The 24,447-nt window shown below is 36.3% G+C and overlaps 3 protein-coding genes across 3 annotated transcripts; all 3 read right to left on the bottom strand.

Moving 5' to 3' along the window:
* Positions 1 to 4,010: 4,010 nt before the first annotated feature.
* LOC128870272 (uncharacterized) lies at positions 4,011 to 4,848 on the bottom strand. Its single transcript, XM_054112872.1, has 4 exons — positions 4,796 to 4,848; positions 4,512 to 4,724; positions 4,295 to 4,451; positions 4,011 to 4,129 (listed from the first exon to the last, which is right to left on the bottom strand). Exons 2-4 carry the CDS (start codon positions 4,632 to 4,634, stop codon positions 4,011 to 4,013), a joined length of 399 nt encoding a protein of 132 aa, XP_053968847.1. The 5' UTR covers positions 4,635 to 4,724; positions 4,796 to 4,848.
* Positions 4,849 to 13,878: 9,030 nt separating this feature from the next.
* Positions 13,879 to 14,716, bottom strand: LOC128870273 (uncharacterized). Its single transcript, XM_054112873.1, has 4 exons — positions 14,664 to 14,716; positions 14,380 to 14,592; positions 14,163 to 14,319; positions 13,879 to 13,997 (listed from the first exon to the last, which is right to left on the bottom strand). The coding sequence occupies exons 2-4, from the start codon at positions 14,500 to 14,502 to the stop codon at positions 13,879 to 13,881; spliced, it is 399 nt and encodes a 132-aa protein (XP_053968848.1). The 5' UTR covers positions 14,503 to 14,592; positions 14,664 to 14,716.
* Positions 14,717 to 23,776: 9,060 nt separating this feature from the next.
* On the bottom strand, positions 23,777 to 24,447 carry LOC128870274 (uncharacterized). The gene is made up of 3 exons (XM_054112874.1): positions 24,278 to 24,447; positions 24,061 to 24,217; positions 23,777 to 23,895 (listed from the first exon to the last, which is right to left on the bottom strand). Exons 1-3 carry the CDS (start codon positions 24,398 to 24,400, stop codon positions 23,777 to 23,779), a joined length of 399 nt encoding a protein of 132 aa, XP_053968849.1. The 5' UTR covers positions 24,401 to 24,447.

Genomic DNA, 24,447 nt, shown 5'->3' on the forward strand with positions numbered 1-24,447 from the left:
TGTGTTCTAGAATTAAAAATACTAATAAATACAGGGTCCGGCTCTCGAAATGTAACCAAGCTCAGACCGCTCGCGCAGCTGATGCACGGGCATCAGCTGTCTGTTAGCGCGGAAACATTTTGCCGAGAGTAAGCGCGAAAAAAAAATCAGTAATGGATTTCAATAGTGTGATTGCATAATAGGTTGTCTTTTTGAATCCAAGGTTGTTCAAATGGTTTATAACGGTTTGATGACTCGTGCCCAGCTCTTGACCGATGCTACGGCTGCTACTATGCCGGTCTCTTTCGATCAATTCAGCGATTTTATCGCAATTTTTGACGACAGGCCTTCCGGACCGTGGCGCATCTTCGATCACCTCTGCACCAGAACGAAAACGTTGAAACCATCGTTGTGCGGTGGAAATGGAAACTGTATCGGGTCCATAAACTGCACAAATTTTATAGGCAGCATGAGATGCATTTTTGCCTTTATCGTAGTAGTACCAGAGAATGTTAATGCAATGAGAAGGTGCAAATGTTACTGTGAGCTTTTTTTAGTACAATTGAGATTTGAAAGATTTGTAATAAGGTCATTTAGCACACCGAGTTTATAGACACCTCACTGACTTTTGCCCACACAAATATTAGAAACACCACATATCTTTCACCTCAACACACAACACATTTCTCACCTCGACATTAAACCAATTAAATTTTTACTATTTTCGTATTTTTGAAATAATAAGCGAATACGTAAAATTTATTACATAATTTTTTTTTTCAATTACATTAAAAAAAAACGATTTAAAAAAAAAAATTTATAAAAAAAAGTTTGCGCCGGGAATTGAACTCGAGTCTAACATGTGGCGAGGAAAAATAGGCGGTGCGTTTATTTCTTCGAATGCTTATTTTTTGACCATTTTGTTACTTTTGAAATGATAAGCGGATACATAAAATGTATTACAAATTTTTTTACGATTACATTAAAAAAAAAAAATTTCAAAACGAAAAAAAAAAAATATGTGCCGAGAATTGATGGCGAGTCACGTGGGGAGGATAAATACGCAGAGCGTTTATTTCTGCGCCTGTGAACAAAAGGTTTTGTGCATGCGCGCGACGCGAATAAATTTTAATAAAGTTCTGAAAGTAATTCATGAAGTTTTTCATTACACACATATGTACATAAATGAACGTATACTTTATATGTAAATAAATGATGGTATATGAAATATACATAAGTACATAATATGTATGTACATGTCAATAGGAGGTATTTGCATTCAGAAAAAAAGAACGGTTTAAGATAAATCAACACTTATTTTATATTGTATGTCAATTTATAGTTTATGTATTCGACAGCATTTACATACATATGTATGTATGTACATTTGTATATGAAAAACAATAATGCACAAGCGCAAGAACATCATATCACATATGCAAGTATGCCCAAATAACCTTGACTTATGTATGTACACATGTCATACCACATCACATTCTTACAAGAAATCAAATACACATACGCACTAGTGAACGAGCTTCTTCCTAACAAGTGCAAAAACAATTCTGCTCTATGTATGCATATATACCGACTTTATGTCCTAGCTATATACATACATATATATATACCTACTTGCCTTCTAAACTTCCTACAAATTAATTGTATTCATATGTTACTACATCCATGCACGTTCATACATTGAAGCATACATATACATATGCGCGAGCACAGCGCTCCCTTCTTGCTTCCGTGTACTTTTGTCTTTCACCAGTCGATATTCCTAATATTGTACTTACAAAAACACAATACTTTGATAGACGCAAAAGCAACAGCAAGCACAACGCGATGGCCGCTTTGCCACCACACATTCTAAAATGTTCTAGAACACAACAAAAACACATACATACCTCACATGCGCATGTCGCCCAAAGCTAAAATCTAAGCCTAGCGACTACAAAAACAAAATACATTCGTAGACGCAGTCGCAGCGGCCATGATTCTATCAGCGACGGCGCTGAACAATTTAGAACAAAAACAAAAAGTTCATTCATAAGTTCGAGTTCATATTTCAATTTCATTCATAAAACGAGCCGCCCATATGCCAATTTTCGCGACCATTCGAAAATAGTCAATATTGGAATATTTTGCGTGGAATTATTTGCCAATATTTGATAAATCTTAAATTTTTGTCATGTCGAGTGGCCGCGGCTCCGTATGTATGTATGCACCCTTATATGTACATATGTAAATATGTCTTCTAACTGTGCGACAGTCGCGAGTTAATGCGACTTCCAGCGAATCACACATTGCTGTCCGCAAAGCCGCATATATGTACCTTATGATCAGAAAGTACCGGGAATGTTTAAATTAAACAAAACTGAGTTAAATTTAAGGCAAATTTATATTATCTCCTTCAAAATATGACCCGTCTGAAGCAACATACATGTGCCAACGTTTAACCCAGTCCTCCAAACACCCCCGGCAGGCCGATTTGTATTCTCTTTGATCAGTGCGATGGCGCGTTATCATCATGCAAAATCTGAGAATTGTTTGCTCACATTTCCGGGGGTTTCCAACACACAGCATCTCTCTAAGGTTTCAAAACGGATAAATAATATTCTCTATTTTGAATGTTTGGCCCGATGGAAGGTACTCATGGTGGACTATGCCTTGGCAATCGAAGGAAACAGTCAATATCACCTTCCCGGTTCTTTTTGCTCATAGGGTATACATATCCCATCTTTTCACTGACGGACAAGAAGACGGTCGCAGTTGCTGTTTTTTATATGCATACATTTTGCGTTCGTTGAAGGTTTGTATATATTTGTATACATATGCGTGTATGCGCGTTTGGCTTTCTGGATGCATCCATGGATATTAGAATATTTTCTCATCAATATGTGTATGTAAGTATTCAGATTTGACTGAAGAGATTAAATATAGGAATGCATATTCATATGATTCCCTTTATGGCTGTTTTACATATAAATTAATTCAAAAGAAGTATGAATAATGTTATATAGAAAATAAATTTCTAAATAACAGGTATTAGAAAAACCTGAATACACTATTTTAAATCAATTCTAATTAAATCAAATATAAAAAATGAAATAAAAATATCGAGCAAAAAACTGTGTACAGGATTTGAACCTGAGTCAAACCTGAGACTATGTACCGCATACTCAACACATCTTTCACGGTTGCGCTAATTTACAATTATTAATGAAGTTATCTAAATCACTCATTTATTCGATTCGCACTTTTATATGCACATATTCTGCGTTAGTTGAAAGTTTCCCAGCAAGAAGAGTGGCGGTCAGGTTACCCTTCACGTAACCGCCACGCGTGGTCGTTAAACTATCACTAACCACGCCCCTTTACAATCACTTTGTTAAAAGCGTTGGGAAAATCGTGCCAAAAATTTTGTGTACGTGTGATTTTTTATCCCTTTCATACATATGGATTCGTTTGCCAGTGCCAGTTTCATATAAACGTAGCGACGAACAAAATAACTTTTAAGCCAGCGCCGGCAGCATAGCGCGATAGCCGAGCGGCTAGCAATGCAACTTTCCAATCCAAAATCCCCGGTTCGAGTCACAAACAAATTTTTTTTTTTTATATTTATTTCATTTTGTTTTAGTTTAATGGTTTTCTTTTACAAATTGACGACAAATATAACGTAAATAACATTTATTTAACTCTATTAATATATTTACACTTATATTTAAGAAACTGTGTTTTCACGAAACTATTTTAATAACAAAAGTACGTTTACATTTAATTTGATTAGTATTTTTGATTAGTAATTTATTTATTTACTAGTTATTAGTATACCTACTTCTTTATATATATTATAATTATATTTAAAAAATTATATTAAGGCAAAATTAGTGTGAAAATAGTATAAACTGTAATATTCGAAGGCAAAAGGTAAATACATTCATTGATTAATAGTTAATTTTACATTTTTTTTAGTTCTAATTAATAATTTATTTACATATAACTTTTTTATATATATTAAGTGTTAAATATTATTTCTTATTTAAATTCCGCTGCCGATAATTTCGCTGCTTAAAACGGTGGTGACTAAGCTCAATTGACCTACGAATGTTCTTCTCGTAAGTTGCTCGTCCGCATAGCTGAAAAATATCTGAAACAAGAAAACAGATACAATGTTATAGATGCGGTGTATATATGTATATATGTAAATTTTTTTTTTAATTTTTGTGCAAAATTTTAGAACTAGTTATTTACCATATTACAATTTTAAATAAAGTGAATAACCAAAAACAAAAGAAAGTACAAATTTACCTACCAAAAAGTATGTCCGAAACAAGAGAATATTGGGACAATGCTTCATTGTTGCCCCTACCATCCCAGTTGCAAAGCGACAACATTTCATTACTATAAAGTTGACGAAGCAAATCGTCAACAGTCGTTTCAGGACCCTTAATTTTCAAAAGTAAAGTTTTCTAAAAATTAAAACAAAAACATCTATTAGACAAGAACGAAGAAATTATTTTTTTACTAACCATTGCCTCAAGATATTGTTGTTGCAGCAGCTTTTTTTCAAATTCTTCAGCTGCAGCTAGCGTTTGCAATGGTAATGTGGACGATATTTCCGTTTGAATTTCATCCACTTCTTCTCCAGTCATTTTACAAACAGAATGATGAATCCTGCGGAGTAGGACCTTACATTCACGCACCGTCTTAAATTGTGTTAGCTGCTCACTGGCTTCGATTTTCTGTATAGTTATCAAAATAAGAATGTAAATAAATAGTTTGATACGACAGTGGTATGCCGCTAAATACGTACATTTTCATTAAATATGTTTTCTAAATTAGTTAGTCGCTTGCCGAAATGAAAGAATTGGTCCATAACTATTTTTTGGTTTTCCAATAATTTTGCTTGGTTTGTTAAAACCGTTTTTTACAATTCCTCAACTGCTGGGAAAAATTAGAAATTTAAGTTTAAATTAACAATATAAATATAATATATATATATATGCATTTAAAATACCCTTGTCGCCAACTGGCTGCTGAGCCTCAATGCCAATGCTTTCTTCGCTGAACAAAAACTCCATATCTGTAATAATAGCATAAAAAAACAGCAGTATCAAATTTCTTAATATTTTAAATGTTAAATCTAATTTTCAAAAACGTGGAAAAGGTGATGCAGAACTGGTATAAGTAAGTGTTTGCCTTCATGGGGTATGCAAAAGTATTTGTATGCAATGTCCTCTTTGGGTATTTTTATTTCTTCATTACCTAATTGATCACCTAGTATTATACCTAGTGCCGGAGAAGATTGTACCGGTTGGTCAAAATAGTTTTCTAATTTGCCAAAACTGTATCCTATTAAATAATCACCTATACCTATTATTTTGACAGGCCCAACTTTTCTGCTAAAACAGTAGGAATCTTTTTCTTTTTTGTGATCAATTTTGAAAGCACCAATTTTTGAAATATTCTCGACATCATTTCCTTCTTCTAGCCTAAAATGTATTTGCTCAAGAATTTTGTTTGGCTTTTTAACGATTTTCTTTAAATATTGCATATAGTTTTCAAACTTATATGCCGAAAAACTATCAAGAGTTCCATACTGCCTAGCACAATCTGTTATGTGCAACAACCCATGCACATTATAACTAACTAAATAGTCACCAAAGATTTGCCCAAACAAATGAACAAACTCCTGCAAAATATTCTGTGCTACGTCTGCTTCAGTTTTTAATGATTTTTGGCTTGATAATAGCCGTATTCCAGTGTGCAATAGGAGGAAGAGAAAGTAAAAATCACTACCAATACAGTCTTTTAATACAAAAATTCCAATATACAATAAAAATTGTCTGTATTCCGTCGATTTCCAATTATTGATTTCATTGAAATCCCTGCACACGTGACCAAAATCTGTAGGAACATATTTTGACAAAAAATTAATTTTTTCATTAATTTCAGTGACATTAGCTCTCTTCATTAACAACTGAGTCAACTTTTTAGTTACACCAAGATCGACTAGGTGCATTGGATCAAGTGGAAATTGCGACACCATTTTAAAACCTGATTTTTCTAAAATGCTTTCGCAAGTTCTAAAAGTAGAACTATGATGTGCCGGTTCTGCTCTATATTTAAAAGAAACATCAGAGCGTAGGTTATGAACTTTTTTCGAAAAGCAAATCCTTTTATTTACATAACTTCCTACTTGATCACACTTTGAGCAACTATTTTTACCATTGTGAGACTGTACACCTGTGACAAAGGCACGGGCAGGTGTATCACAGCAAAATAAACGGATATCAAACTTTTTCTTTATGGGATTTGATCCCACTTGAAGTCCGTTTTCTTTCAAATAAATTACTTCCTCACAAAAATCTTTTAAGTAATCATTGACGTTCCACGGTTTTTCCGTCCCAGAAAAGCAAGCAATGGTAAAAGGGTACTCGTTTGGAAAGCCAACGATTGCTCCAAGGATGGGCCACAAAACTTTACTTGAACTGTTATACAACTTAAGCCCATCAATGCCTACGTCAATTTTTACTTCATCACCTCCTAGGACTAGTTTGCGGTTGTGTGCTTTGCAGTCTTCCACAAGGCTTCTTATTAGCGGCGACGGCAGTGGACCTGTGTCGTCTCCGGCAAAATAGAACGAGGTTAGCCAGATGTTGCTTCCGCTCACTTCCCAGCTAACCGTCGTAGTATCTGCGTTACTGAAATTTTGAATCATAAATATGTTAAGATGTGCTTTTGCAATTATGCATGCTCTTTTAGTACCTTCACAATTGGTCTTGTATACTTTATACCCTCATGTCCTCAGACCGCAGATTTCGCCATTCCGTACCCAGGGTTCCTGGATGAGGACTACATCCGGCTGATCTTCTGCCAGACGATCCAGGAGGGCAAGGCAGGCTTCCTTACAATGATGTAGGTTTATCTGCAGAAGATGCATCAGCTGTTAGCGTTATGTCTGGGTCTTCTTTGTTTTCGCATAAAAGTTCCCTTTCGGAATTCTTACGCTGTTGTACGGAATACTTACCCTCCCGTTCGAAGTACAACCTCCCTAAGCCCATTTCTGAGCCTGAAGAGGTGTATTCTTCTTCGGTGGGATGGTCGTCTTCGCTCATTGGCTCGGTTTCGCTCATGGATTCTAGTTCGCTCATGAGCTTTGCACTTTCCTTCGTGGTGAGGAACTCAATTGCATCCGTGTAGGTTTTATAAATGTGAAGCTTCACCTTTACAAAACCGTATCTCAATTGCCCATCGCATTTCGCTAACGGTTCAATTGAGTTTTCTGTGAGGAGCAGGAGAGCCTGCATGGTGGCGCGCTTCTGTTCTTTCGATTCTTTCACGCTGTTTTTGTTGGTAAGTGTTTTGACATACCTTCACTCCTGCGTTGGGATATCCGGATTGCAGACCCGAATGAGCTTCATAATCTCTTCCGGGTCTTCGACGGTTGAAGGTTACCAAACCCTTGCTCGTGGCCTGGACGGAATATCCTTCCTGTCCACGACCATTAGCTTGGCATTTGGGTACACTTCGCCGACTTTGGAGATGACCTCTTTATGCAGCTGAACCGATCTCTCATCGTCGCACGCTATTATTTTTATCTGGCCTTGGTGCCAGCCTAAGTCTTCGCACGCAGGGGGGGCCGGGGTTCTCCAGAATAACCTTCAGTGCCACTTTCGTTAGCTCGGCCTCGATCCATTTCCATTGGGCCTTGGGGATCGTACCTTCAGGATAGTTCTCGTCCAGGACTCCTATGATAAAGCGGTCTTTTGCAACCTCTGCAAATGATCTTCTGGGCGTCACGCCCATTGATTTGTGCCTTTTTGCGCTTGGCTTATTATCCTCCAAGGACCGCTGTCGTTTTGGAGCCGATTGTATTGGTTTGAAGTCGGGGTTGAAATCTCCTGTGACATTTCAACTCCTGTGACATTTCACCTTCCTTTGGGTGAGTTTCGTGCACCCTCCTTAGGAGCCGAGCTGCGTTTCTGCGATCCTGGTAGCTCGCTTTCGCTGGGTCTACCACCCTCACAAGCGGTCATCCTTCGGTACCGGAGCTAGCAGTAGCAGTGCTTCCGGCCGGGACCGTTTTTGGGGGCTGTACTTGTACTTGGACCTGTGTCCAGTTCTGATTGTGTGGCAACTGGCCTCGCTTTCGCTGAGACTGTCGCTGTATGTTTCGATCGACTTATTAAGCCGATGGATGGCGTTTTCTTCGAGCTCAGTGCGACCGTTGCTTTTATTGCGGAACTGTTTGTTCCTGTCGGTCTATTAGAAGGAGGACCGATCTCCTTTTTTTGTTTGTTTTTGAATTAGGACTCTGCATTTTTGGACCCACGAGTGTCGGAGAAAGGATGTCCGCCCGTGCATAGCTCCGAACTACACGGGTAAGGCTAGTTATTACGGAGGACGCCAGTTATCCGTAAGCTCCGTTCGAGACTTGGTTATTTATTAGAAGGGCCTCAAGCCTGACAGATTCTCGGCACGGCTCGCATCACACCTTAATCCAGCCCTTCACCCCCGACCACGTTAAAAGTACCTTGAGTAGTGCTGTACTATTGAGGAGTATCGAACCCTACCCATAGTACCCTTAACTTAGCTAAGTACCTCCTGAAAATAGGAAAACTCTGGTACTTATTACCAGCTGGCACCCTCGGGGAGGGTTCAGTGGAGGATTTTCGCCAGCCTAACATACGTACATAACTTACATATGATACATACATATTATAATTTAACTAAACTTGCGTTTCCGTCATGTGCCGTCTGGAATTAAGCAATTCCAAAGAATTGCTTTATTAAAACTGCAATAATGCAACTTATACTTTTATTGAACACTTATTAACCTTTTTCTTAACAAAGCCGTCTGTGTTAAATTAAATATTCGAGTTGAATTTTAGTTAGTGGGAACGGAAATGCAAATTATTAATAGCGAACTAAATAAATGGGTAAACAGTTCTTGGAACTGCATTTATGTAAAAATAAAGTAGTAAATTAATGTGAGAAGTACATATTTATGTACGTACTATATGTATATTAGTATTTATATTATATTGGCTTGTGTTAAGGGGTTATATGTACGCAGTTATGACTTTCAAAAAAATCGATTTTTTCTTATTACATTTTTGTAATGTACATATATTCAAAAGTATACGCACGAAATTTGAAGTAGATCTAAGCAATACTTTCGGAGTTATACCTAAATATGTAGAGATGCCTCGGCACGTTTTAAGGTAGGTATTGAAACTTTAAACGTGTTTTTTTCAAAACGGCATTTTTCAAGTCGGTGTACACGATATCTCGAAAACGGCTTGTTTGTTCAACCGTTTTAACTCAATCTTTAAAGATACATTTTCTAGTAATTAATCGTTCCTTTTGTAAATCTGATACTTATTTTCCATTTTATAATCAATTTACGGCCAAATTTTAACGTAAAAATCGAAATCATTTCTTTTAAAAGCTGCCAATTTGTGAAAATTCACTATTTTGATTAGCCGAACGATTAATTACTAGATAATCTAATATACTAACAAAATTTGTTTGGTTTTTTGATTTCAGATAATCCAATCCTGAGTTACGATGTACACCGTAAATCGTCTTTTTTTAAAAGAGGTTCGAGAAATCGCCTGCAGCGCGCTCTATAATCCACATTTTCATAAATAAAAAATTTTGTTACGTTCTTGAAGGATGCTTTTATAACCGCCAAAAATTTTCAAATTAAAATATTCTGAAGTTTCTTCAGGATAAATCCTTGACAACCCGTCTTTTATTTGCTTCATAACTGCGTATAACCCCTTAAGGGAATAACGGAAGATATTACAATATAACACTCTATCTCAAATCTTACCCCCAATATTTGCTACATGGCCCGGGCTTGGTTAGCTGTACTCATTTTAGAAACCATTCCGCCAATCATTTTCCCCAATGAGTCCGCTGAGTTGTTGGATTTGTTTTCCTTCTCAATACATCTTCTTTTGAAGAGATTGATGGCTCCTCCATTCTATACCTCAGCACTTCTGCCACGTTTTTTTCCATTAGGTTGCTGTGACTGGCGTAGAGCAACTGACGGAGATGAAGCTTAGATTACTGATGTTGATGGCGATGCTGAATCAACATCAATACACTTTCCTGCCATACCGGTCGCGGTATTAAAATAATTGTGTTCTAGAATTAAAAATACTAATAAATACAGGGTCCGGCTCTCGAAATGTAACCAAGCTCAGACCGCTCGCGCAGCTGATGCACGGGCATCAGCTGTCTGTTAGCGCGGAAACATTTTGCCGAGAGTAAGCGCGAAAAAAAATCAGTAATGGATTTCAATAGTGTGATTGCATAATAGGTTGTCTTTTTGAATCCAAGGTTGTTCAAATGGTTTATAACGGTTTGATGACTCGTGCCCAGCTCTTGACCGATGCTACGGCTGCTACTATGCCGGTCTCTTTCGATCAATTCAGCGATTTTATCGCAATTTTTGACGACAGGCCTTCCGGACCGTGGCGCATCTTCGATCACCTCTGCACCAGAACGAAAACGTTGAAACCATCGTTGTGCGGTGGAAATGGAAACTGTATCGGGTCCATAAACTGCACAAATTTTATAGGCAGCATGAGATGCATTTTTGCCTTTATCGTAGTAGTACCAGAGAATGTTAATGCAATGAGAAGGTGCAAATGTTACTGTGAGCTTTTTTTAGTACAATTGAGATTTGAAAGATTTGTAATAAGGTCATTTAGCACACCGAGTTTATAGACACCTCACTGACTTTTGCCCACACAAATATTAGAAACACCACATATCTTTCACCTCAACACACAACACATTTCTCACCTCGACATTAAACCAATTAAATTTTTACTATTTTCGTATTTTTGAAATAATAAGCGAATACGTAAAATTTATTACATAATTTTTTTTTCAATTACATTAAAAAAAAAACGATTTAAAAAAAAATTTATAAAAAAAAGTTTGCGCCGGGAATTGAACTCGAGTCTAACATGTGGCGAGGAAAAATAGGCGGTGCGTTTATTTCTTCGAATGCTTATTTTTTGACCATTTTGTTACTTTTGAAATGATAAGCGGATACATAAAATGTATTACAAATTTTTTTACGATTACATTAAAAAAAAATTTGAAAACGAAAAAAAAAAAATATGTGCCGAGAATTGATGGCGAGTCACGTGGGGAGGATAAATACGCAGAGCGTTTATTTCTGCGCCTGTGAACAAAAGGTTTTGTGCATGCGCGCGACGCGAATAAATTTTAATAAAGTTCTGAAAGTAATTCATGAAGTTTTTCATTACACACATATGTACATAAATGAACGTATACTTTATATGTAAATAAATGATGGTATATGAAATATACATAAGTACATAATATGTATGTACATGTCAATAGGAGGTATTTGCATTCAGAAAAAAAGAACGGTTTAAGATAAATCAACACTTATTTTATATTGTATGTCAATTTATAGTTTATGTATTCGACAGCATTTACATACATATGTATGTATGTACATTTGTATATGAAAAACAATAATGCACAAGCGCAAGAACATCATATCACATATGCAAGTATGCCCAAATAACCTTGACTTATGTATGTACACATGTCATACCACATCACATTCTTACAAGAAATCAAATACACATACGCACTAGTGAACGAGCTTCTTCCTAACAAGTGCAAAAACAATTCTGCTCTATGTATGCATATATACCGACTTTATGTCCTAGCTATATACATACATACATATATACCTACTTGCCTTCTAAACTTCCTACAAAATAATTGTATTCATATGTTACTACATCCATGCACGTTCATACATTCAAGCATACATATACATATGCCCGAGCACAGCGCTCCCTTCTTGCTTCCGTGTACTTTTGTCTTTCACCAGTCGATATTCCTAATATTGTACTTACAAAAACACAATACTTTGATAGACGCAAAAGCAACAGCAAGCACAACGCGATTTTCGCGACCATTCGAAAATAGTCAATATTGGAATATTTCGCGTGGAATTATTTGCCAATACTTGATAAATCTTAAATTTTTGTCATGTCGAGTGGCCGCGGCTCCGTATGTATGTATGCACCCTTATATGTACATATGTAAATATGTCTTCTAACTGTGCGACAGTCGCGAGTTAATGCGACTTCCAGCGAATCACACATTGCTGTCCGCAAAGCCGCATATATGTACCTTATGATCAGAAAGTACCGGGAATGTTTAAATTAAACAAAACTGAGTTAAATTTAAGGCAAATTTATATTATCTCCTTCAAAATATGACCCGTCTGAAGCAACATACATGTGCCAACGTTTAACCCAGTCCTCCAAACACCCCCGGCAGGCCGATTTGTATTCTCTTTGATCAGTGCGATGGCGCGTTATCATCATGCAAAATCTGAGAATTGTTTGCTCACATTTCCGGGGGTTTCCAACACACAGCATCTATCTAAGGTTTCAAAACGGATAAATAATATTCTCTATTGACTGTTTGGCCCGATGGAAGGTACTCATGGTGGACTATGCCTTGGCAATCGAAGGAAACAGTCAATATCACCTTCCCGGTTCTTTTTGCTCATAGGGTATACATATCCCATCTTTTCACTGACGGACAAGAAGACGGTCGCAGTTGCTGTTTTTTATATGCATACATTTTGCGTTCGTTGAAGGTTTGTATATATTTGTATACATATGCGTGTATGCGCGTTTGGCTTTCTGGATGCATCCATGGATATTAGAATATTTTCTCATCAATATGTGTATGTAAGTATTCAGATTTGACTGAAGAGATTAAATATAGGAATGCATATTCATATGATTCCCTTTATGGCTGTTTTACATATAAATTAATTCAAAAGAAGTATGAATAATGTTATATAGAAAATAAATTTCTAAATAACAGGTATTAGAAAAACCTGAATACACTATTTTAAATCAATTCTAATTAAATCAAATATAAAAAATGAAATAAAAATATCGAGCAAAAAACTGTGTACAGAATTTGAACCTGAGTCAAACCTGAGACTATGTACCGCATACTCAACACATCTTTCACGGTTGCGCTAATTTACAATTATTAATGAAGTTATCTAAATCACTCATTTATTCGATTCGCACTTTTATATGCACATATTCTGCGTTAGTTGAAAGTTTCCCAGCAAGAAGAGTGGCGGTCAGGTTACCCTTCACGTAACCGCCACGCGTGGTCGTTAAACTATCACTAACCACGCCCCTTTACAATCACTTTGTTAAAAGCGTTGGGAAAATCGTGCCAAAAATTTTGTGTACGTGTGATTTTTTATCCCTTTCATACATATGGATTCGTTTGCCAGTGCCAGTTTCATATAAACGTAGCGACGAACAAAATAACTTTTAGGCCAGCGCCGGCAGCATAGCGCGATAGCCGAGCGGCTAGCAATGCAACTTTCCAATCCAAAATCCCCGGTTCGAGTCACAAACAAATTTTTTTTTTTTTATATTTATTTCATTTTGTTTTAGTTTAATGGTTTTCTTTTACAAATTGACGACAAATATAACGTAAATAACATTTATTTAACTCTATTAATATATTTACACTTATATTTAAGAAACTGTGTTTTCACGAAACTATTTTAATAACAAAAGTACGTTTACATTTAATTTGATTAGTATTTTTGATTAGTAATTTATTTATTTACTAGTTATTAGTATACCTACTTCTTTATATATATTATAATTATATTTAAAAAATTATATTAAGGCAAAATTAGTGTGAAAATAGTATAAACTGTAATATTCGAAGGCAAAAGGTAAATACATTCATTGATTAATAGTTAATTTTACATTTTTTTTAGTTCTAATTAATAATTTATTTACATATAACTTTTTTATATATATTAAGTGTTAAATATTATTTCTTATTTAAATTCCGCTGCCGATAATTTCGCTGCTTAAAACGGTGGTGACTAAGCTCAATTGACCTACGAATGTTCTTCTCGTAAGTTGCTCGTCCGCATAGCTGAAAAATATCTGAAACAAGAAAACAGATACAATGTTATAGATGCGGTGTATATATGTATATATGTAAATTTTTTTTTTAATTTTTGTGCAAAATTTTAGAACTAGTTATTTACCATATTACAATTTTAAATAAAGTGAATAACCAAAAACAAAAGAAAGTACAAATTTACCTACCAAAAAGTATGTCCGAAACAAGAGAATATTGGGACAATGCTTCATTGTTGCCCCTACCATCCCAGTTGCAAAGCGACAACATTTCATTACTATAAAGTTGACGAAGCAAATCGTCAACAGTCGTTTCAGGACCCTTAATTTTCAAAAGTAAAGTTTTCTAAAAATTAAAACAAAAACATCTATTAGACAAGAACGAAGAAATTATTTTTTTACTAACCATTGCCTCAAGATATTGTTGTTGCAGCAGCTTTTTTTCAAATTCTTCAGCTGCAGCTAGCGTTTGCAATGGTAATGTGGACGATATTTCCGTTTGAATTTCATCCACTTCTTCTCCAGTCATTTTACAAACAGAATGATGAATCCTGCGGAGTAGGACCTTACATTCACGCACCGTCTTAAATTGTGTTAGCTGCTCACTGGCTTCGATTTTCTGTATAGTTATCAAAATAAGAATGTAAATAAATAGTTTGATACGACAGTGGTATGCCGCTAAATACGTACATTTTCATTAAATATGTTTTCTAAATTAGTTAGTCGCTTGCCGAAATGAAAGAATTGGTCCATAACTATTTTTTGGTTTTCCAATAATTTTGCTTGGTTTGTTAAAACCGTTTTTTACAATTCCTCAACTGCTGGGAAAAATTAAAAATTTAAGTTTAAATTAACAATATAAATATAATATATATATATATGCATTTAAAATACCCTTGTCGCCAACTGGCTGCTGAGCCTCAATGCCAATGCTTTCTTCGCTGAACAAAAACTCCATATCTGTAATAATAGCATAAAAAAACAGCAGTATCAAATTTCTTAATATTTTAAATGTTAAATCTAATTTTCAAAAACGTGGAAAAGGTGATGCAGAACTGGTATAAGTAAGTGTTTGCCTTCATGGGGTATGCAAAAGTATTTGTATGCAATGTCCTCTTTGGGTATTTTTATTTCTTCATTACCTAATTGATCACCTAGTATTATACCTAGTGCCGGAGAAGATTGTACCGGTTGGTCAAAATAGTTTTCTAATTTGCCAAAACTGTATCCTATTAAATAATCACCTATACCTATTATTTTGACAGGCACAACTTTTCTGCTAAAACAGTAGGAATCTTTTTCTTTTTTGTGATCAATTTTGAAAGCACCAATTTTTGAAATATTCTCGACATCATTTCCTTCTTCTAGCCTAAAATGTATTTGCTCAAGAATTTTGTTTGGCTTTTTAACGATTTTCTTTAAATATTGCATATAGTTTTCAAACTTATATGCCGAAAAACTATCAAGAGTTCCATACTGCCTAGCACAATCTGTTATGTGCAACTACCCATGCACATTATAACTAACTAAATAGTCACCAAAGATTTGCCCAAACAAATGAACAAACTCCTGCAAAATATTCTGTGCTACGTCTGCTTCAGTTTTTAATGATTTTTGGCTTGATAATAGCCGTATTCCAGTGTGCAATAGGAGGAAGAGAAAGTAAAAATCACTACCAATACAGTCTTTTAATACAAAAATTCCAATATACAATAAAAATTGTCTGTATTCCGTCGATTTCCAATTATTGATTTCATTGAAATCCCTGCACACGTGACCAAAATCTGTAGGAACATATTTTGACAAAAAATTAATTTTTTCATTAATTTTAGTGACATTAGCTCTCTTCATTAACAACTGAGTCAACTTTTTAGTTACACCAAGATCGACTAGGTGCATTGGATCAAGTGGAAATTGCGACACCATTTTAAAACCTGATTTTTCTAAAATGCTTTCGCAAGTTCTAAAAGTAGAACTATGATGTGCCGGTTCTGCTCTATATTTAAAAGAAACATCAGAGCGTAGGTTATGAACTTTTTTCGAAAAGCAAATCCTTTTATTTACATAACTTCCTACTTGATCACACTTTGAGCAACTATTTTTACCATTGTGAGACTGTACACCTGTGACAAAGGCACGGGCAGGTGTATCACAGCAAAATAAACGGATATCAAACTTTTTCTTTATGGGATTTGATCCCACTTGAAGTCCGTTTTCTTTCAAATAAATTACTTCCTCACAAAAATCTTTTAAGTAATCATTGACGTTCCACGGTTTTTCCGTCCCAGAAAAGCAAGCAATGGTAAAAGGGTACTCGTTTGGAAAGCCAACGATTGCCCCAAGGATGGGCCACAAAACTTTACTTGAACTGTTATACAACTTAAGCCCATCAATGCCTACGTCAATTTTTACTTCATCACCTCCTAGGACTAGTTTGCGGTTGTGTGCTTTGCAGTCTTCCACAAGGCTTCTTATTAGCGGCGACGGCAGTGGACCTGTGTCGTCTCCGGCAAAATAGAACGAGGTTAGCCAGATGTTGCTTCCGCTCACTTCCCAGCTAACCGTCGTCGTATCTGCGTTACTGAAATTTTGAATCATAAATATGTTAAGATGTGCTTTTGCAATTATGCATGCTCTTTTAGTACCTTCACAATTGGTCTTGTATACTTTATAACCTCATGTCCTCAGACCGCAGATTTCGCCATTCCGTACCCAGGGTTCCTGGATGAGGACTACATCCGGCTGATCTTCTGCCAGACGATCCAGGAGGGCAAGGCAGGCTTCCTTACAATGATGTAGGTTTATCTGCAGAAGATGCATCAGCTGTTAGCGTTATGTCTGGGTCTTCTTTGTTTTCGCATAAAAGTTCCCTTTCGGAATACTTACGCTGTTGTACGGAATACTTACCCTCCCGTTCGAAGTACAACCTCCCTAAGCCCATTTCTGAGCCTGAAGAGGTGTATTCTTCTTCGGTGGGATGGTCGTCTTCGCTCATTGGCTCGGTTTCGCTCATGGGTTCTAGTTCGCTCATGAGCTTTGCACTTTCCTTCGTGGTGAGGAACTCAATTGCATCCGTGTAGGTTTTATAAATGTGAAGCTTCACCTTTACAAAACCGTATCTCAATTGCCCATCGCATTTCGCTAACGGTTCAATTGAGTTTTCTGTGAGGAGCAGGAGAGCCTGCATGGTGGCGCTCTTCTGTTCTTTCGATTCTTTCACGCTGTTTTTGTTGGTAAGTGTTTTGACATACCTTCACTCCTGCGTTGGGATATCCGGATTGCAGACCCGAATGAGCTTCATAATCTCTTCCGGGTCTTCGATGGTTGAAGGTGACCAAACCCTTGCTCGTGGCCTGGACGGAATATCCTTCCTGTCCACGACCATTAGCTTGGCATTTGGGTACACTTCGCCGACTTTGGAGATGGCCTCTTTATGCAGCTGAACCGATCTCTCATCGTCGCACGCTATTATTTTTATCTGGCCTTGGTGCCAGCCTAAGTCTTCGCACGCAGGGGGGGCCGGGGTTCTCCAGAATAACCTTCAGTGCCACTTTCGTTAGCTCGGCTTCGATCCATTTCCATTGGGCCTTGGGGATCGTACCTTCAGGATAGTTCTCGTCCAGGACTCCTATGATAAAGCGGTCTTTTGCAACCTCTGCAAATGATCTTCTGGGCGTCACGCCCATTGATTTGTGCCTTTTTGCGCTTGGCTTATTATCCTCCAAGGACCGCTGTCGTTTTGGAGCCGATTGTATTGGTTTGAAGTCGGGGTTGAAATCAGGAATGATCGCATTCGCTCTTTCAATCGCCTCTTTCAACTCCTGTGACATTTCACCTTCCTTTGGGTGAGTTTCGTGCACCCTCCTTAGGAGCCGAGCTGCGTTTCTGCGATCCTGGTAGCTCGCTTTCGCTGGGTCTACCACCCTCACAAGCGGTCATCCTTCGGTACCGGAGCTAGCAGTAGCAGTGCTTCCGGCCGGGACCGTTTTTGGGGGCTGTACTTGTACTTGGACCTGTGTCCAGTTCTGATTGTGTGGCAACTGGCCTCGCTTTCGCTGAGACTGTCGCTGTATGTTTCGATCGACTTATTAAGCCGATGGATGGCGTTTTCTTCGAGCTCAGTGCGACCGTTGCTTTTATTGCGGAACTGTTTGTTCCTGTCGGTCTATTAGAAGGAGGACCGATCTCCTTTTTTTGTTTGTTTTTGAATTAGGACTCTGCATTTTTGGACCCACGAGTGTCGGAGAAAGGATGTCCGCCCGTGCATAGCTCCGAACTACACGAGTAAGGCTAGTTATTACGGAGGACGCCAGTTATCCGTAAGCTCCGTTCGAGACTTGGTTATTTATTAGAAGGACCTCAAGCCTGACAGATTCTCGGCACGGCTCGCATCACACCTTAATCCAGCCCTTCACCCCCGACCACGTTAAAAGTACCTTGAGTAGTGCTGTACTATTGAGGAGTATCGAACCCTACCCATAGTACCCTTAACTTAGCTAAGTACCTCCTGAAAATAGGAAAACTCTGGTACTTATTACCAGCTGGCACCCTCGGGGAGGGTTCAGTGGAGGATTTTCGCCAGCCTAACATACGTACATAACTTACATATGATACATACATATTATAATTTAACTAAACTTGCGTTTCCGTCATGTGCCGTCTGGAATTAAGCAATTCCAAAGAATTGCTTTATTAAAACTGCAATAATGCAACTTATACTTTTATTGAACACTTATTAACTTTTTTCTTAACAAAGCCGTCTGTGTTAAATTAAATATTCGAGTTGAATTTTAGTTAGTGGGAACGGAAATGCAAATTATTAATAGCGAACTAAATAAATGGGTAAACAGTTCTTGGAACTGCATTTATGTAAAAATAAAGTAGTAAATTAATGTGAGAAGTACATATTTATGTACGTACTATATGTATATTAGTATTTATATTATATTGGCTTGTGTTAAGGGGTTATATGTACGCAGTTATGACTTTCAAAAAAATCGATTTTTTCTTATTACATTTTTGTAATGTACATATATTCAAAAGTATACGCACGAAATTTGAAGTAGATCTAAGCAATACTTTCGGAGTTATACCTAAATATGTAGAGATGCCTCGGCACGTTTTAAGGTAGGTATTGAAACTTTAAACGTGTTTTTTTCAAAACGGCATTTTTCAAGTCGGTGTACACGATATCTCGAAAACGGCTTGTTTGATCAACCGTTTTAACTCAATCTTTAAAGATACATTTTCTAGTAATTAATCGTTCCTTTTGTAAATCTGATACTTATTTTCCATTTTATAATCAATTTACGGCCAAATTTTAACGTAAAAATCGAAATCATTTCTTTTAAAAGCTGCCAATTTGTGAAAATTCACTATTTTGATTAGCCGAACGATTAATTACTAGATAATCTAATATACTAACAAAATTTGTTTGGTTTTTTGATTTCAGATAATCCAATCCTGAGTTACGATGTACACCGTAAATCGTCTTTTTTTAAAGGAGGTTCGAGAAATCGCCTGCAGCGCGCTCTATAATCAACATTTTCATAAATAAAAAATTTTGTTACGTTCTTGAAGGATGCTTTTATAACCGCCAAAAATTTTCAAATTAAAATATTCTGAAGTTTCTTCAGGATAAATCCTTGACGACCCGTCTTTTATTTGCTTCATAACTGCGTATAACCCCTTAAGGGAATAACGGAAGATATTACAATATAACACTCTATCTCAAATCTTACCCCCAATATTTGCTACATGGCCCGGGCTTGGTTAGCTGTACTCATTTTAGAAACCATTCCGCCAATCATTTTCCCCAATGAGTCCGCTGAGTTGTTGGATTTGTTTTCCTTCTCAATACATCTTCTTTTGAAGAGATTGATGGCTCCTCCATTCTATACCTCAGCACTTCTGCCACGTTTTTTTCCATTAGGTTGCTGTGACTGGGGTAGAGCAACTGACGGAGATGAAGCTTAGATTACTGATGTTGATGGCGATGCTGAATCAACATCAATACACTTTCCTGCCATACCGGTCGCGGTATTAAAATAATTGTGTTCTAGAATTAAAAATACTAATAAATACAGGGTCCGGCTCTCGAAATGTAACCAAGCTCAGACCGCTCGCGCAGCTGATGCACGGGCATCAGCTGTCTGTTAGCGCGGAAACATTTTGCCGAGAGTAAGCGCGAAAAAAAATCAGTAATGGATTTCAATAGAGTGATTGCATAATAGGTTGTCTTTTTGAATCCAAGGTTGTTCAAATGGTTTATAACGGTTTGATGACTCGTGCCCAGCTCTTGACCGATGCTACGGCTGCTACTATGCCGGTCTCTTTCGATCAATTCAGCGATTTTATCGCAATTTTTGACGACAGGCCTTCCGGACCGTGGCGCATCTTCGATCACCTCTGCACCAGAACGAAAACGTTGAAACCATCGTTGTGCGGTGGAAATGGAAACTGTATCGGGTCCATAAACTGCACAAATTTTATAGGCAGCATGAGATGCATTTTTGCCTTTATCGTAGTAGTACCAGAGAATGTTAATGCAATGAGAAGGTGCAAATGTTACTGTGAGCTTTTTTTAGTACAATTGAGATTTGAAAGATTTGTAATAAGGTCATTTAGCACACCGAGTTTATAGACACCTCACTGACTTTTGCCCACACAAAAATTAGAAACACCACATATCTTTCACCTCAACACACAACACATTTCTCACCTCGACATTAAACCAATTAAATTTTTACTATTTTCGTATTTTTGAAATAATAAGCGAATACGTAAAATTTATTACATCATTTTTTTTTTTCAATTACATTAAAAAAAAACGATTTAAAAAAAAAATTTATAAAAAAAAGTTTGCGCCGGGAATTGAACTCGAGTCTAACATGTGGCGAGGAAAAATAGGCGGTGCGTTTATTTCTTCGAATGCTTATTTTTTGACCATTTTGTTACTTTTGAAATGATAAGCGGATACATAAAATGTATTACAAATTTTTTTACGATTACATTAAAAAAAAAAAATTTGAAAACGAAAAAAAAAAAATATGTGCCGAGAATTGATGGCGAGTCACGTGGGGAGGATAAATACGCAGAGCGTTTATTTATGCGCCTGTGAACAAAAGGTTTTGTGCATGCGCGCGACGCGAATAAATTTTAATAAAGTTCTGAAAGTAATTCATGAAGTTTTTCATTACACACATATGTACATAAATGAACGTATACTTTATATGTAAATAAATGATGGTATATGAAATATACATAAGTACATAATATGTATGTACATGTCAATAGGAGGTATTTGCATTCAGAAAAAAAGAACGGTTTAAGATAAATCAACACTTATTTTATATTGTATGTCAATTTATAGTTTATGTATTCGACAGCATTTACATACATATGTATGTATGTACATTTGTATATGAAAAACAATAATGCACAAGCGCAAGAACATCATATCACATATGCAAGTATGCCCAAATAACCTTGACTTATGTATGTACACATGTCATACCACATCACATTCTTACAAGAAATCAAATACACATACGCACTAGTGAACGAGCTTCTTCCTAACAAGTGCAAAAACAATTCTGCTCTATGTATGCATATATACCGACTTTATGTCCTAGCTATATACATACATACATATATACCTACTTGCCTTCTAAACTTCCTACAAAATAATTGTATTCATATGTTACTACATCCATGCACGTTCATACATTCAAGCATACATATACATATGCCCGAGCACAGCGCTCCCTTCTTGCTTCCGTGTACTTTTGTCTTTCACCAGTCGATATTCCTAATATTGTACTTACAAAAACACAATACTTTGATAGACGCAAAAGCAACAGCAAGCACAACGCGATTTTCGCGACCATTCGAAAATAGTCAATATTGGAATATTTCGCGTGGAATTATTTGCCAATACTTGATAAATCTTAAATTTTTGTCATGTCGAGTGGCCGCGGCTCCGTATGTATGTATGCACCCTTATATGTACATATGTAAATATGTCTTCTAACTGTGCGACAGTCGCGAGTTAATGCGACTTCCAGCGAATCACACATTGCTGTCCGCAAAGCCGCATATATGTACCTTATGATCAGAAAGTACCGGGAATGTTTAAATTAAACAAAACTGAGTTAAATTTAAGGCAAATTTATATTATCTCCTTCAAAATATGACCCGTCTGAAGCAACATACATGTGCCAACGTTTAACCCAGTCCTCCAAACACCCCCGGCAGGCCGATTTGTATTCTCTTTGATCAGTGCGATGGCGCGTTATCATCATGCAAAATCTGAGAATTGTTTGCTCACATTTCCGGGGGTTTCCAACACACAGCATCTCTCTAAGGTTTCAAAACGGATAAATAATATTCTCTATTTTGAATGTTTGGCCCGATGGAAGGTACTCATGGTGGACTATGCCTTGGCAATCGAAGGAAACAGTCAATATCACCTTCCCGGTTCTTTTTGCTCATAGGGTATACATATCCCATCTTTTCACTGACGGACAAGAAGACGGTCGCAGTTGCTGTTTTTTATATGCATACATTTTGCGTTCGTTGAAGGTTTGTATATATTTGTATACATATGCGTGTATGCGCGTTTGGCTTTCTGGATGCATCCATGGATATTAGAATATTTTCTCATCAATATGTGTATGTAAGTATTCAGATTTGACTGAAGAGATTAAATATAGGAATGCATATTCATATGATTCCCTTTATGGCTGTTTTACATATAAATTAATTCAAAAGAAGTATGAATAATGTTATATAGAAAATAAATTTCTAAATAACAGGTATTAGAAAAACCTGAATACACTATTTTAAATCAATTCTAATTAAATCAAATATAAAAAATGAAATAAAAATATCGAGCAAAAAACTGTGTACAGGATTTGAACCTGAGTCAAACCTGAGACTATGTACCGCATACTCAACACATCTTTCACGGTTGCGCTAATTTACAATTATTAATGAAGTTATCTAAATCACTCATTTATTCGATTCGCACTTTTATATGCACATATTCTGCGTTAGTTGAAAGTTTCCCAGCAAGAAGAGTGGCGGTCAGGTTACCCTTCACGTAACCGCCACGCGTGGTCGTTAAACTATCACTAACCACGCCCCTTTACAATCACTTTGTTAAAAGCGTTGGGAAAATCGTGCCAAAAATTTTGTGTACGTGTGATTTTTTATCCCTTTCATACATATGGATTCGTTTGCCAGTGCCAGTTTCATATAAACGTAGCGACGAACAAAATAACTTTTAGGCCAGCGCCGGCAGCATAGCGCGATAGCCGAGCGGCTAGCAATGCAACTTTCCAATCCAAAATCCCCGGTTCGAGTCACAAACAAATTTTTTTTTTTTTATATTTATTTCATTTTGTTTTAGTTTAATGGTTTTCTTTTACAAATTGACGACAAATATAACGTAAATAACATTTATTTAACTCTATTAATATATTTACACTTATATTTAAGAAACTGTGTTTTCACGAAACTATTTTAATAACAAAAGTACGTTTACATTTAATTTGATTAGTATTTTTGATTAGTAATTTATTTATTTACTAGTTATTAGTATACCTACTTCTTTATATATATTATAATTATATTTAAAAAATTATATTAAGGCAAAATTAGTGTGAAAATAGTATAAACTGTAATATTCGAAGGCAAAAGGTAAATACATTCATTGATTAATAGTTAATTTTACATTTTTTTTAGTTCTAATTAATAATTTATTTACATATAACTTTTTTATATATATTAAGTGTTAAATATTATTTCTTATTTAAATTCCGCTGCCGATAATTTCGCTGCTTAAAACGGTGGTGACTAAGCTCAATTGACCTACGAATGTTCTTCTCGTAAGTTGCTCGTCCGCATAGCTGAAAAATATCTGAAACAAGAAAACAGATACAATGTTATAGATGCGGTGTATATATGTATATATGTAAATTTTTTTTTTAATTTTTGTGCAAAATTTTAGAACTAGTTATTTACCATATTACAATTTTAAATAAAGTGAATAACCAAAAACAAAAGAAAGTACAAATTTACCTACCAAAAAGTATGTCCGAAACAAGAGAATATTGGGACAATGCTTCATTGTTGCCCCTACCATCCCAGTTGCAAAGCGACAACATTTCATTACTATAAAGTTGACGAAGCAAATCGTCAACAGTCGTTTCAGGACCCTTAATTTTCAAAAGTAAAGTTTTCTAAAAATTAAAACAAAAACATCTATTAGACAAGAACGAAGAAATTATTTTTTTACTAACCATTGCCTCAAGATATTGTTGTTGCAGCAGCTTTTTTTCAAATTCTTCAGCTGCAGCTAGCGTTTGCAATGGTAATGTGGACGATATTTCCGTTTGAATTTCATCCACTTCTTCTCCAGTCATTTTACAAACAGAATGATGAATCCTGCGGAGTAGGACCTTACATTCAC

This window comes from Anastrepha ludens, chromosome X, assembly GCF_028408465.1.
Source record: "Anastrepha ludens isolate Willacy chromosome X, idAnaLude1.1, whole genome shotgun sequence".
Lineage (NCBI taxonomy): Eukaryota > Metazoa > Arthropoda > Insecta > Diptera > Tephritidae > Anastrepha > Anastrepha ludens.

Bases quoted from the DNA above. Each gene is read 5' to 3' on its own strand.
- LOC128870273 (XM_054112873.1), bottom strand. From the start codon at position 14,502: ATGACTGGAGAAGAAGTGGATGAAATTCAAACGGAAATATCGTCCACA. The intron at 14,320-14,379 runs GTTAGTAAAAAA...TTTAATTTTTAG, and splicing joins AACAATATCTTGAGGCAATG to AAAACTTTACTTTTGAAAAT. The intron at 13,998-14,162 runs GTAGGTAAATTT...TTCTTGTTTCAG, and splicing joins TGTTTCGGACATACTTTTTG to ATATTTTTCAGCTATGCGGA.
- LOC128870274 (XM_054112874.1), bottom strand. From the start codon at position 24,400: ATGACTGGAGAAGAAGTGGATGAAATTCAAACGGAAATATCGTCCACA. The intron at 24,218-24,277 runs GTTAGTAAAAAA...TTTAATTTTTAG, and splicing joins AACAATATCTTGAGGCAATG to AAAACTTTACTTTTGAAAAT. The intron at 23,896-24,060 runs GTAGGTAAATTT...TTCTTGTTTCAG, and splicing joins TGTTTCGGACATACTTTTTG to ATATTTTTCAGCTATGCGGA.
- LOC128870272 (XM_054112872.1), bottom strand. From the start codon at position 4,634: ATGACTGGAGAAGAAGTGGATGAAATTCAAACGGAAATATCGTCCACA. The intron at 4,452-4,511 runs GTTAGTAAAAAA...TTTAATTTTTAG, and splicing joins AACAATATCTTGAGGCAATG to AAAACTTTACTTTTGAAAAT. The intron at 4,130-4,294 runs GTAGGTAAATTT...TTCTTGTTTCAG, and splicing joins TGTTTCGGACATACTTTTTG to ATATTTTTCAGCTATGCGGA.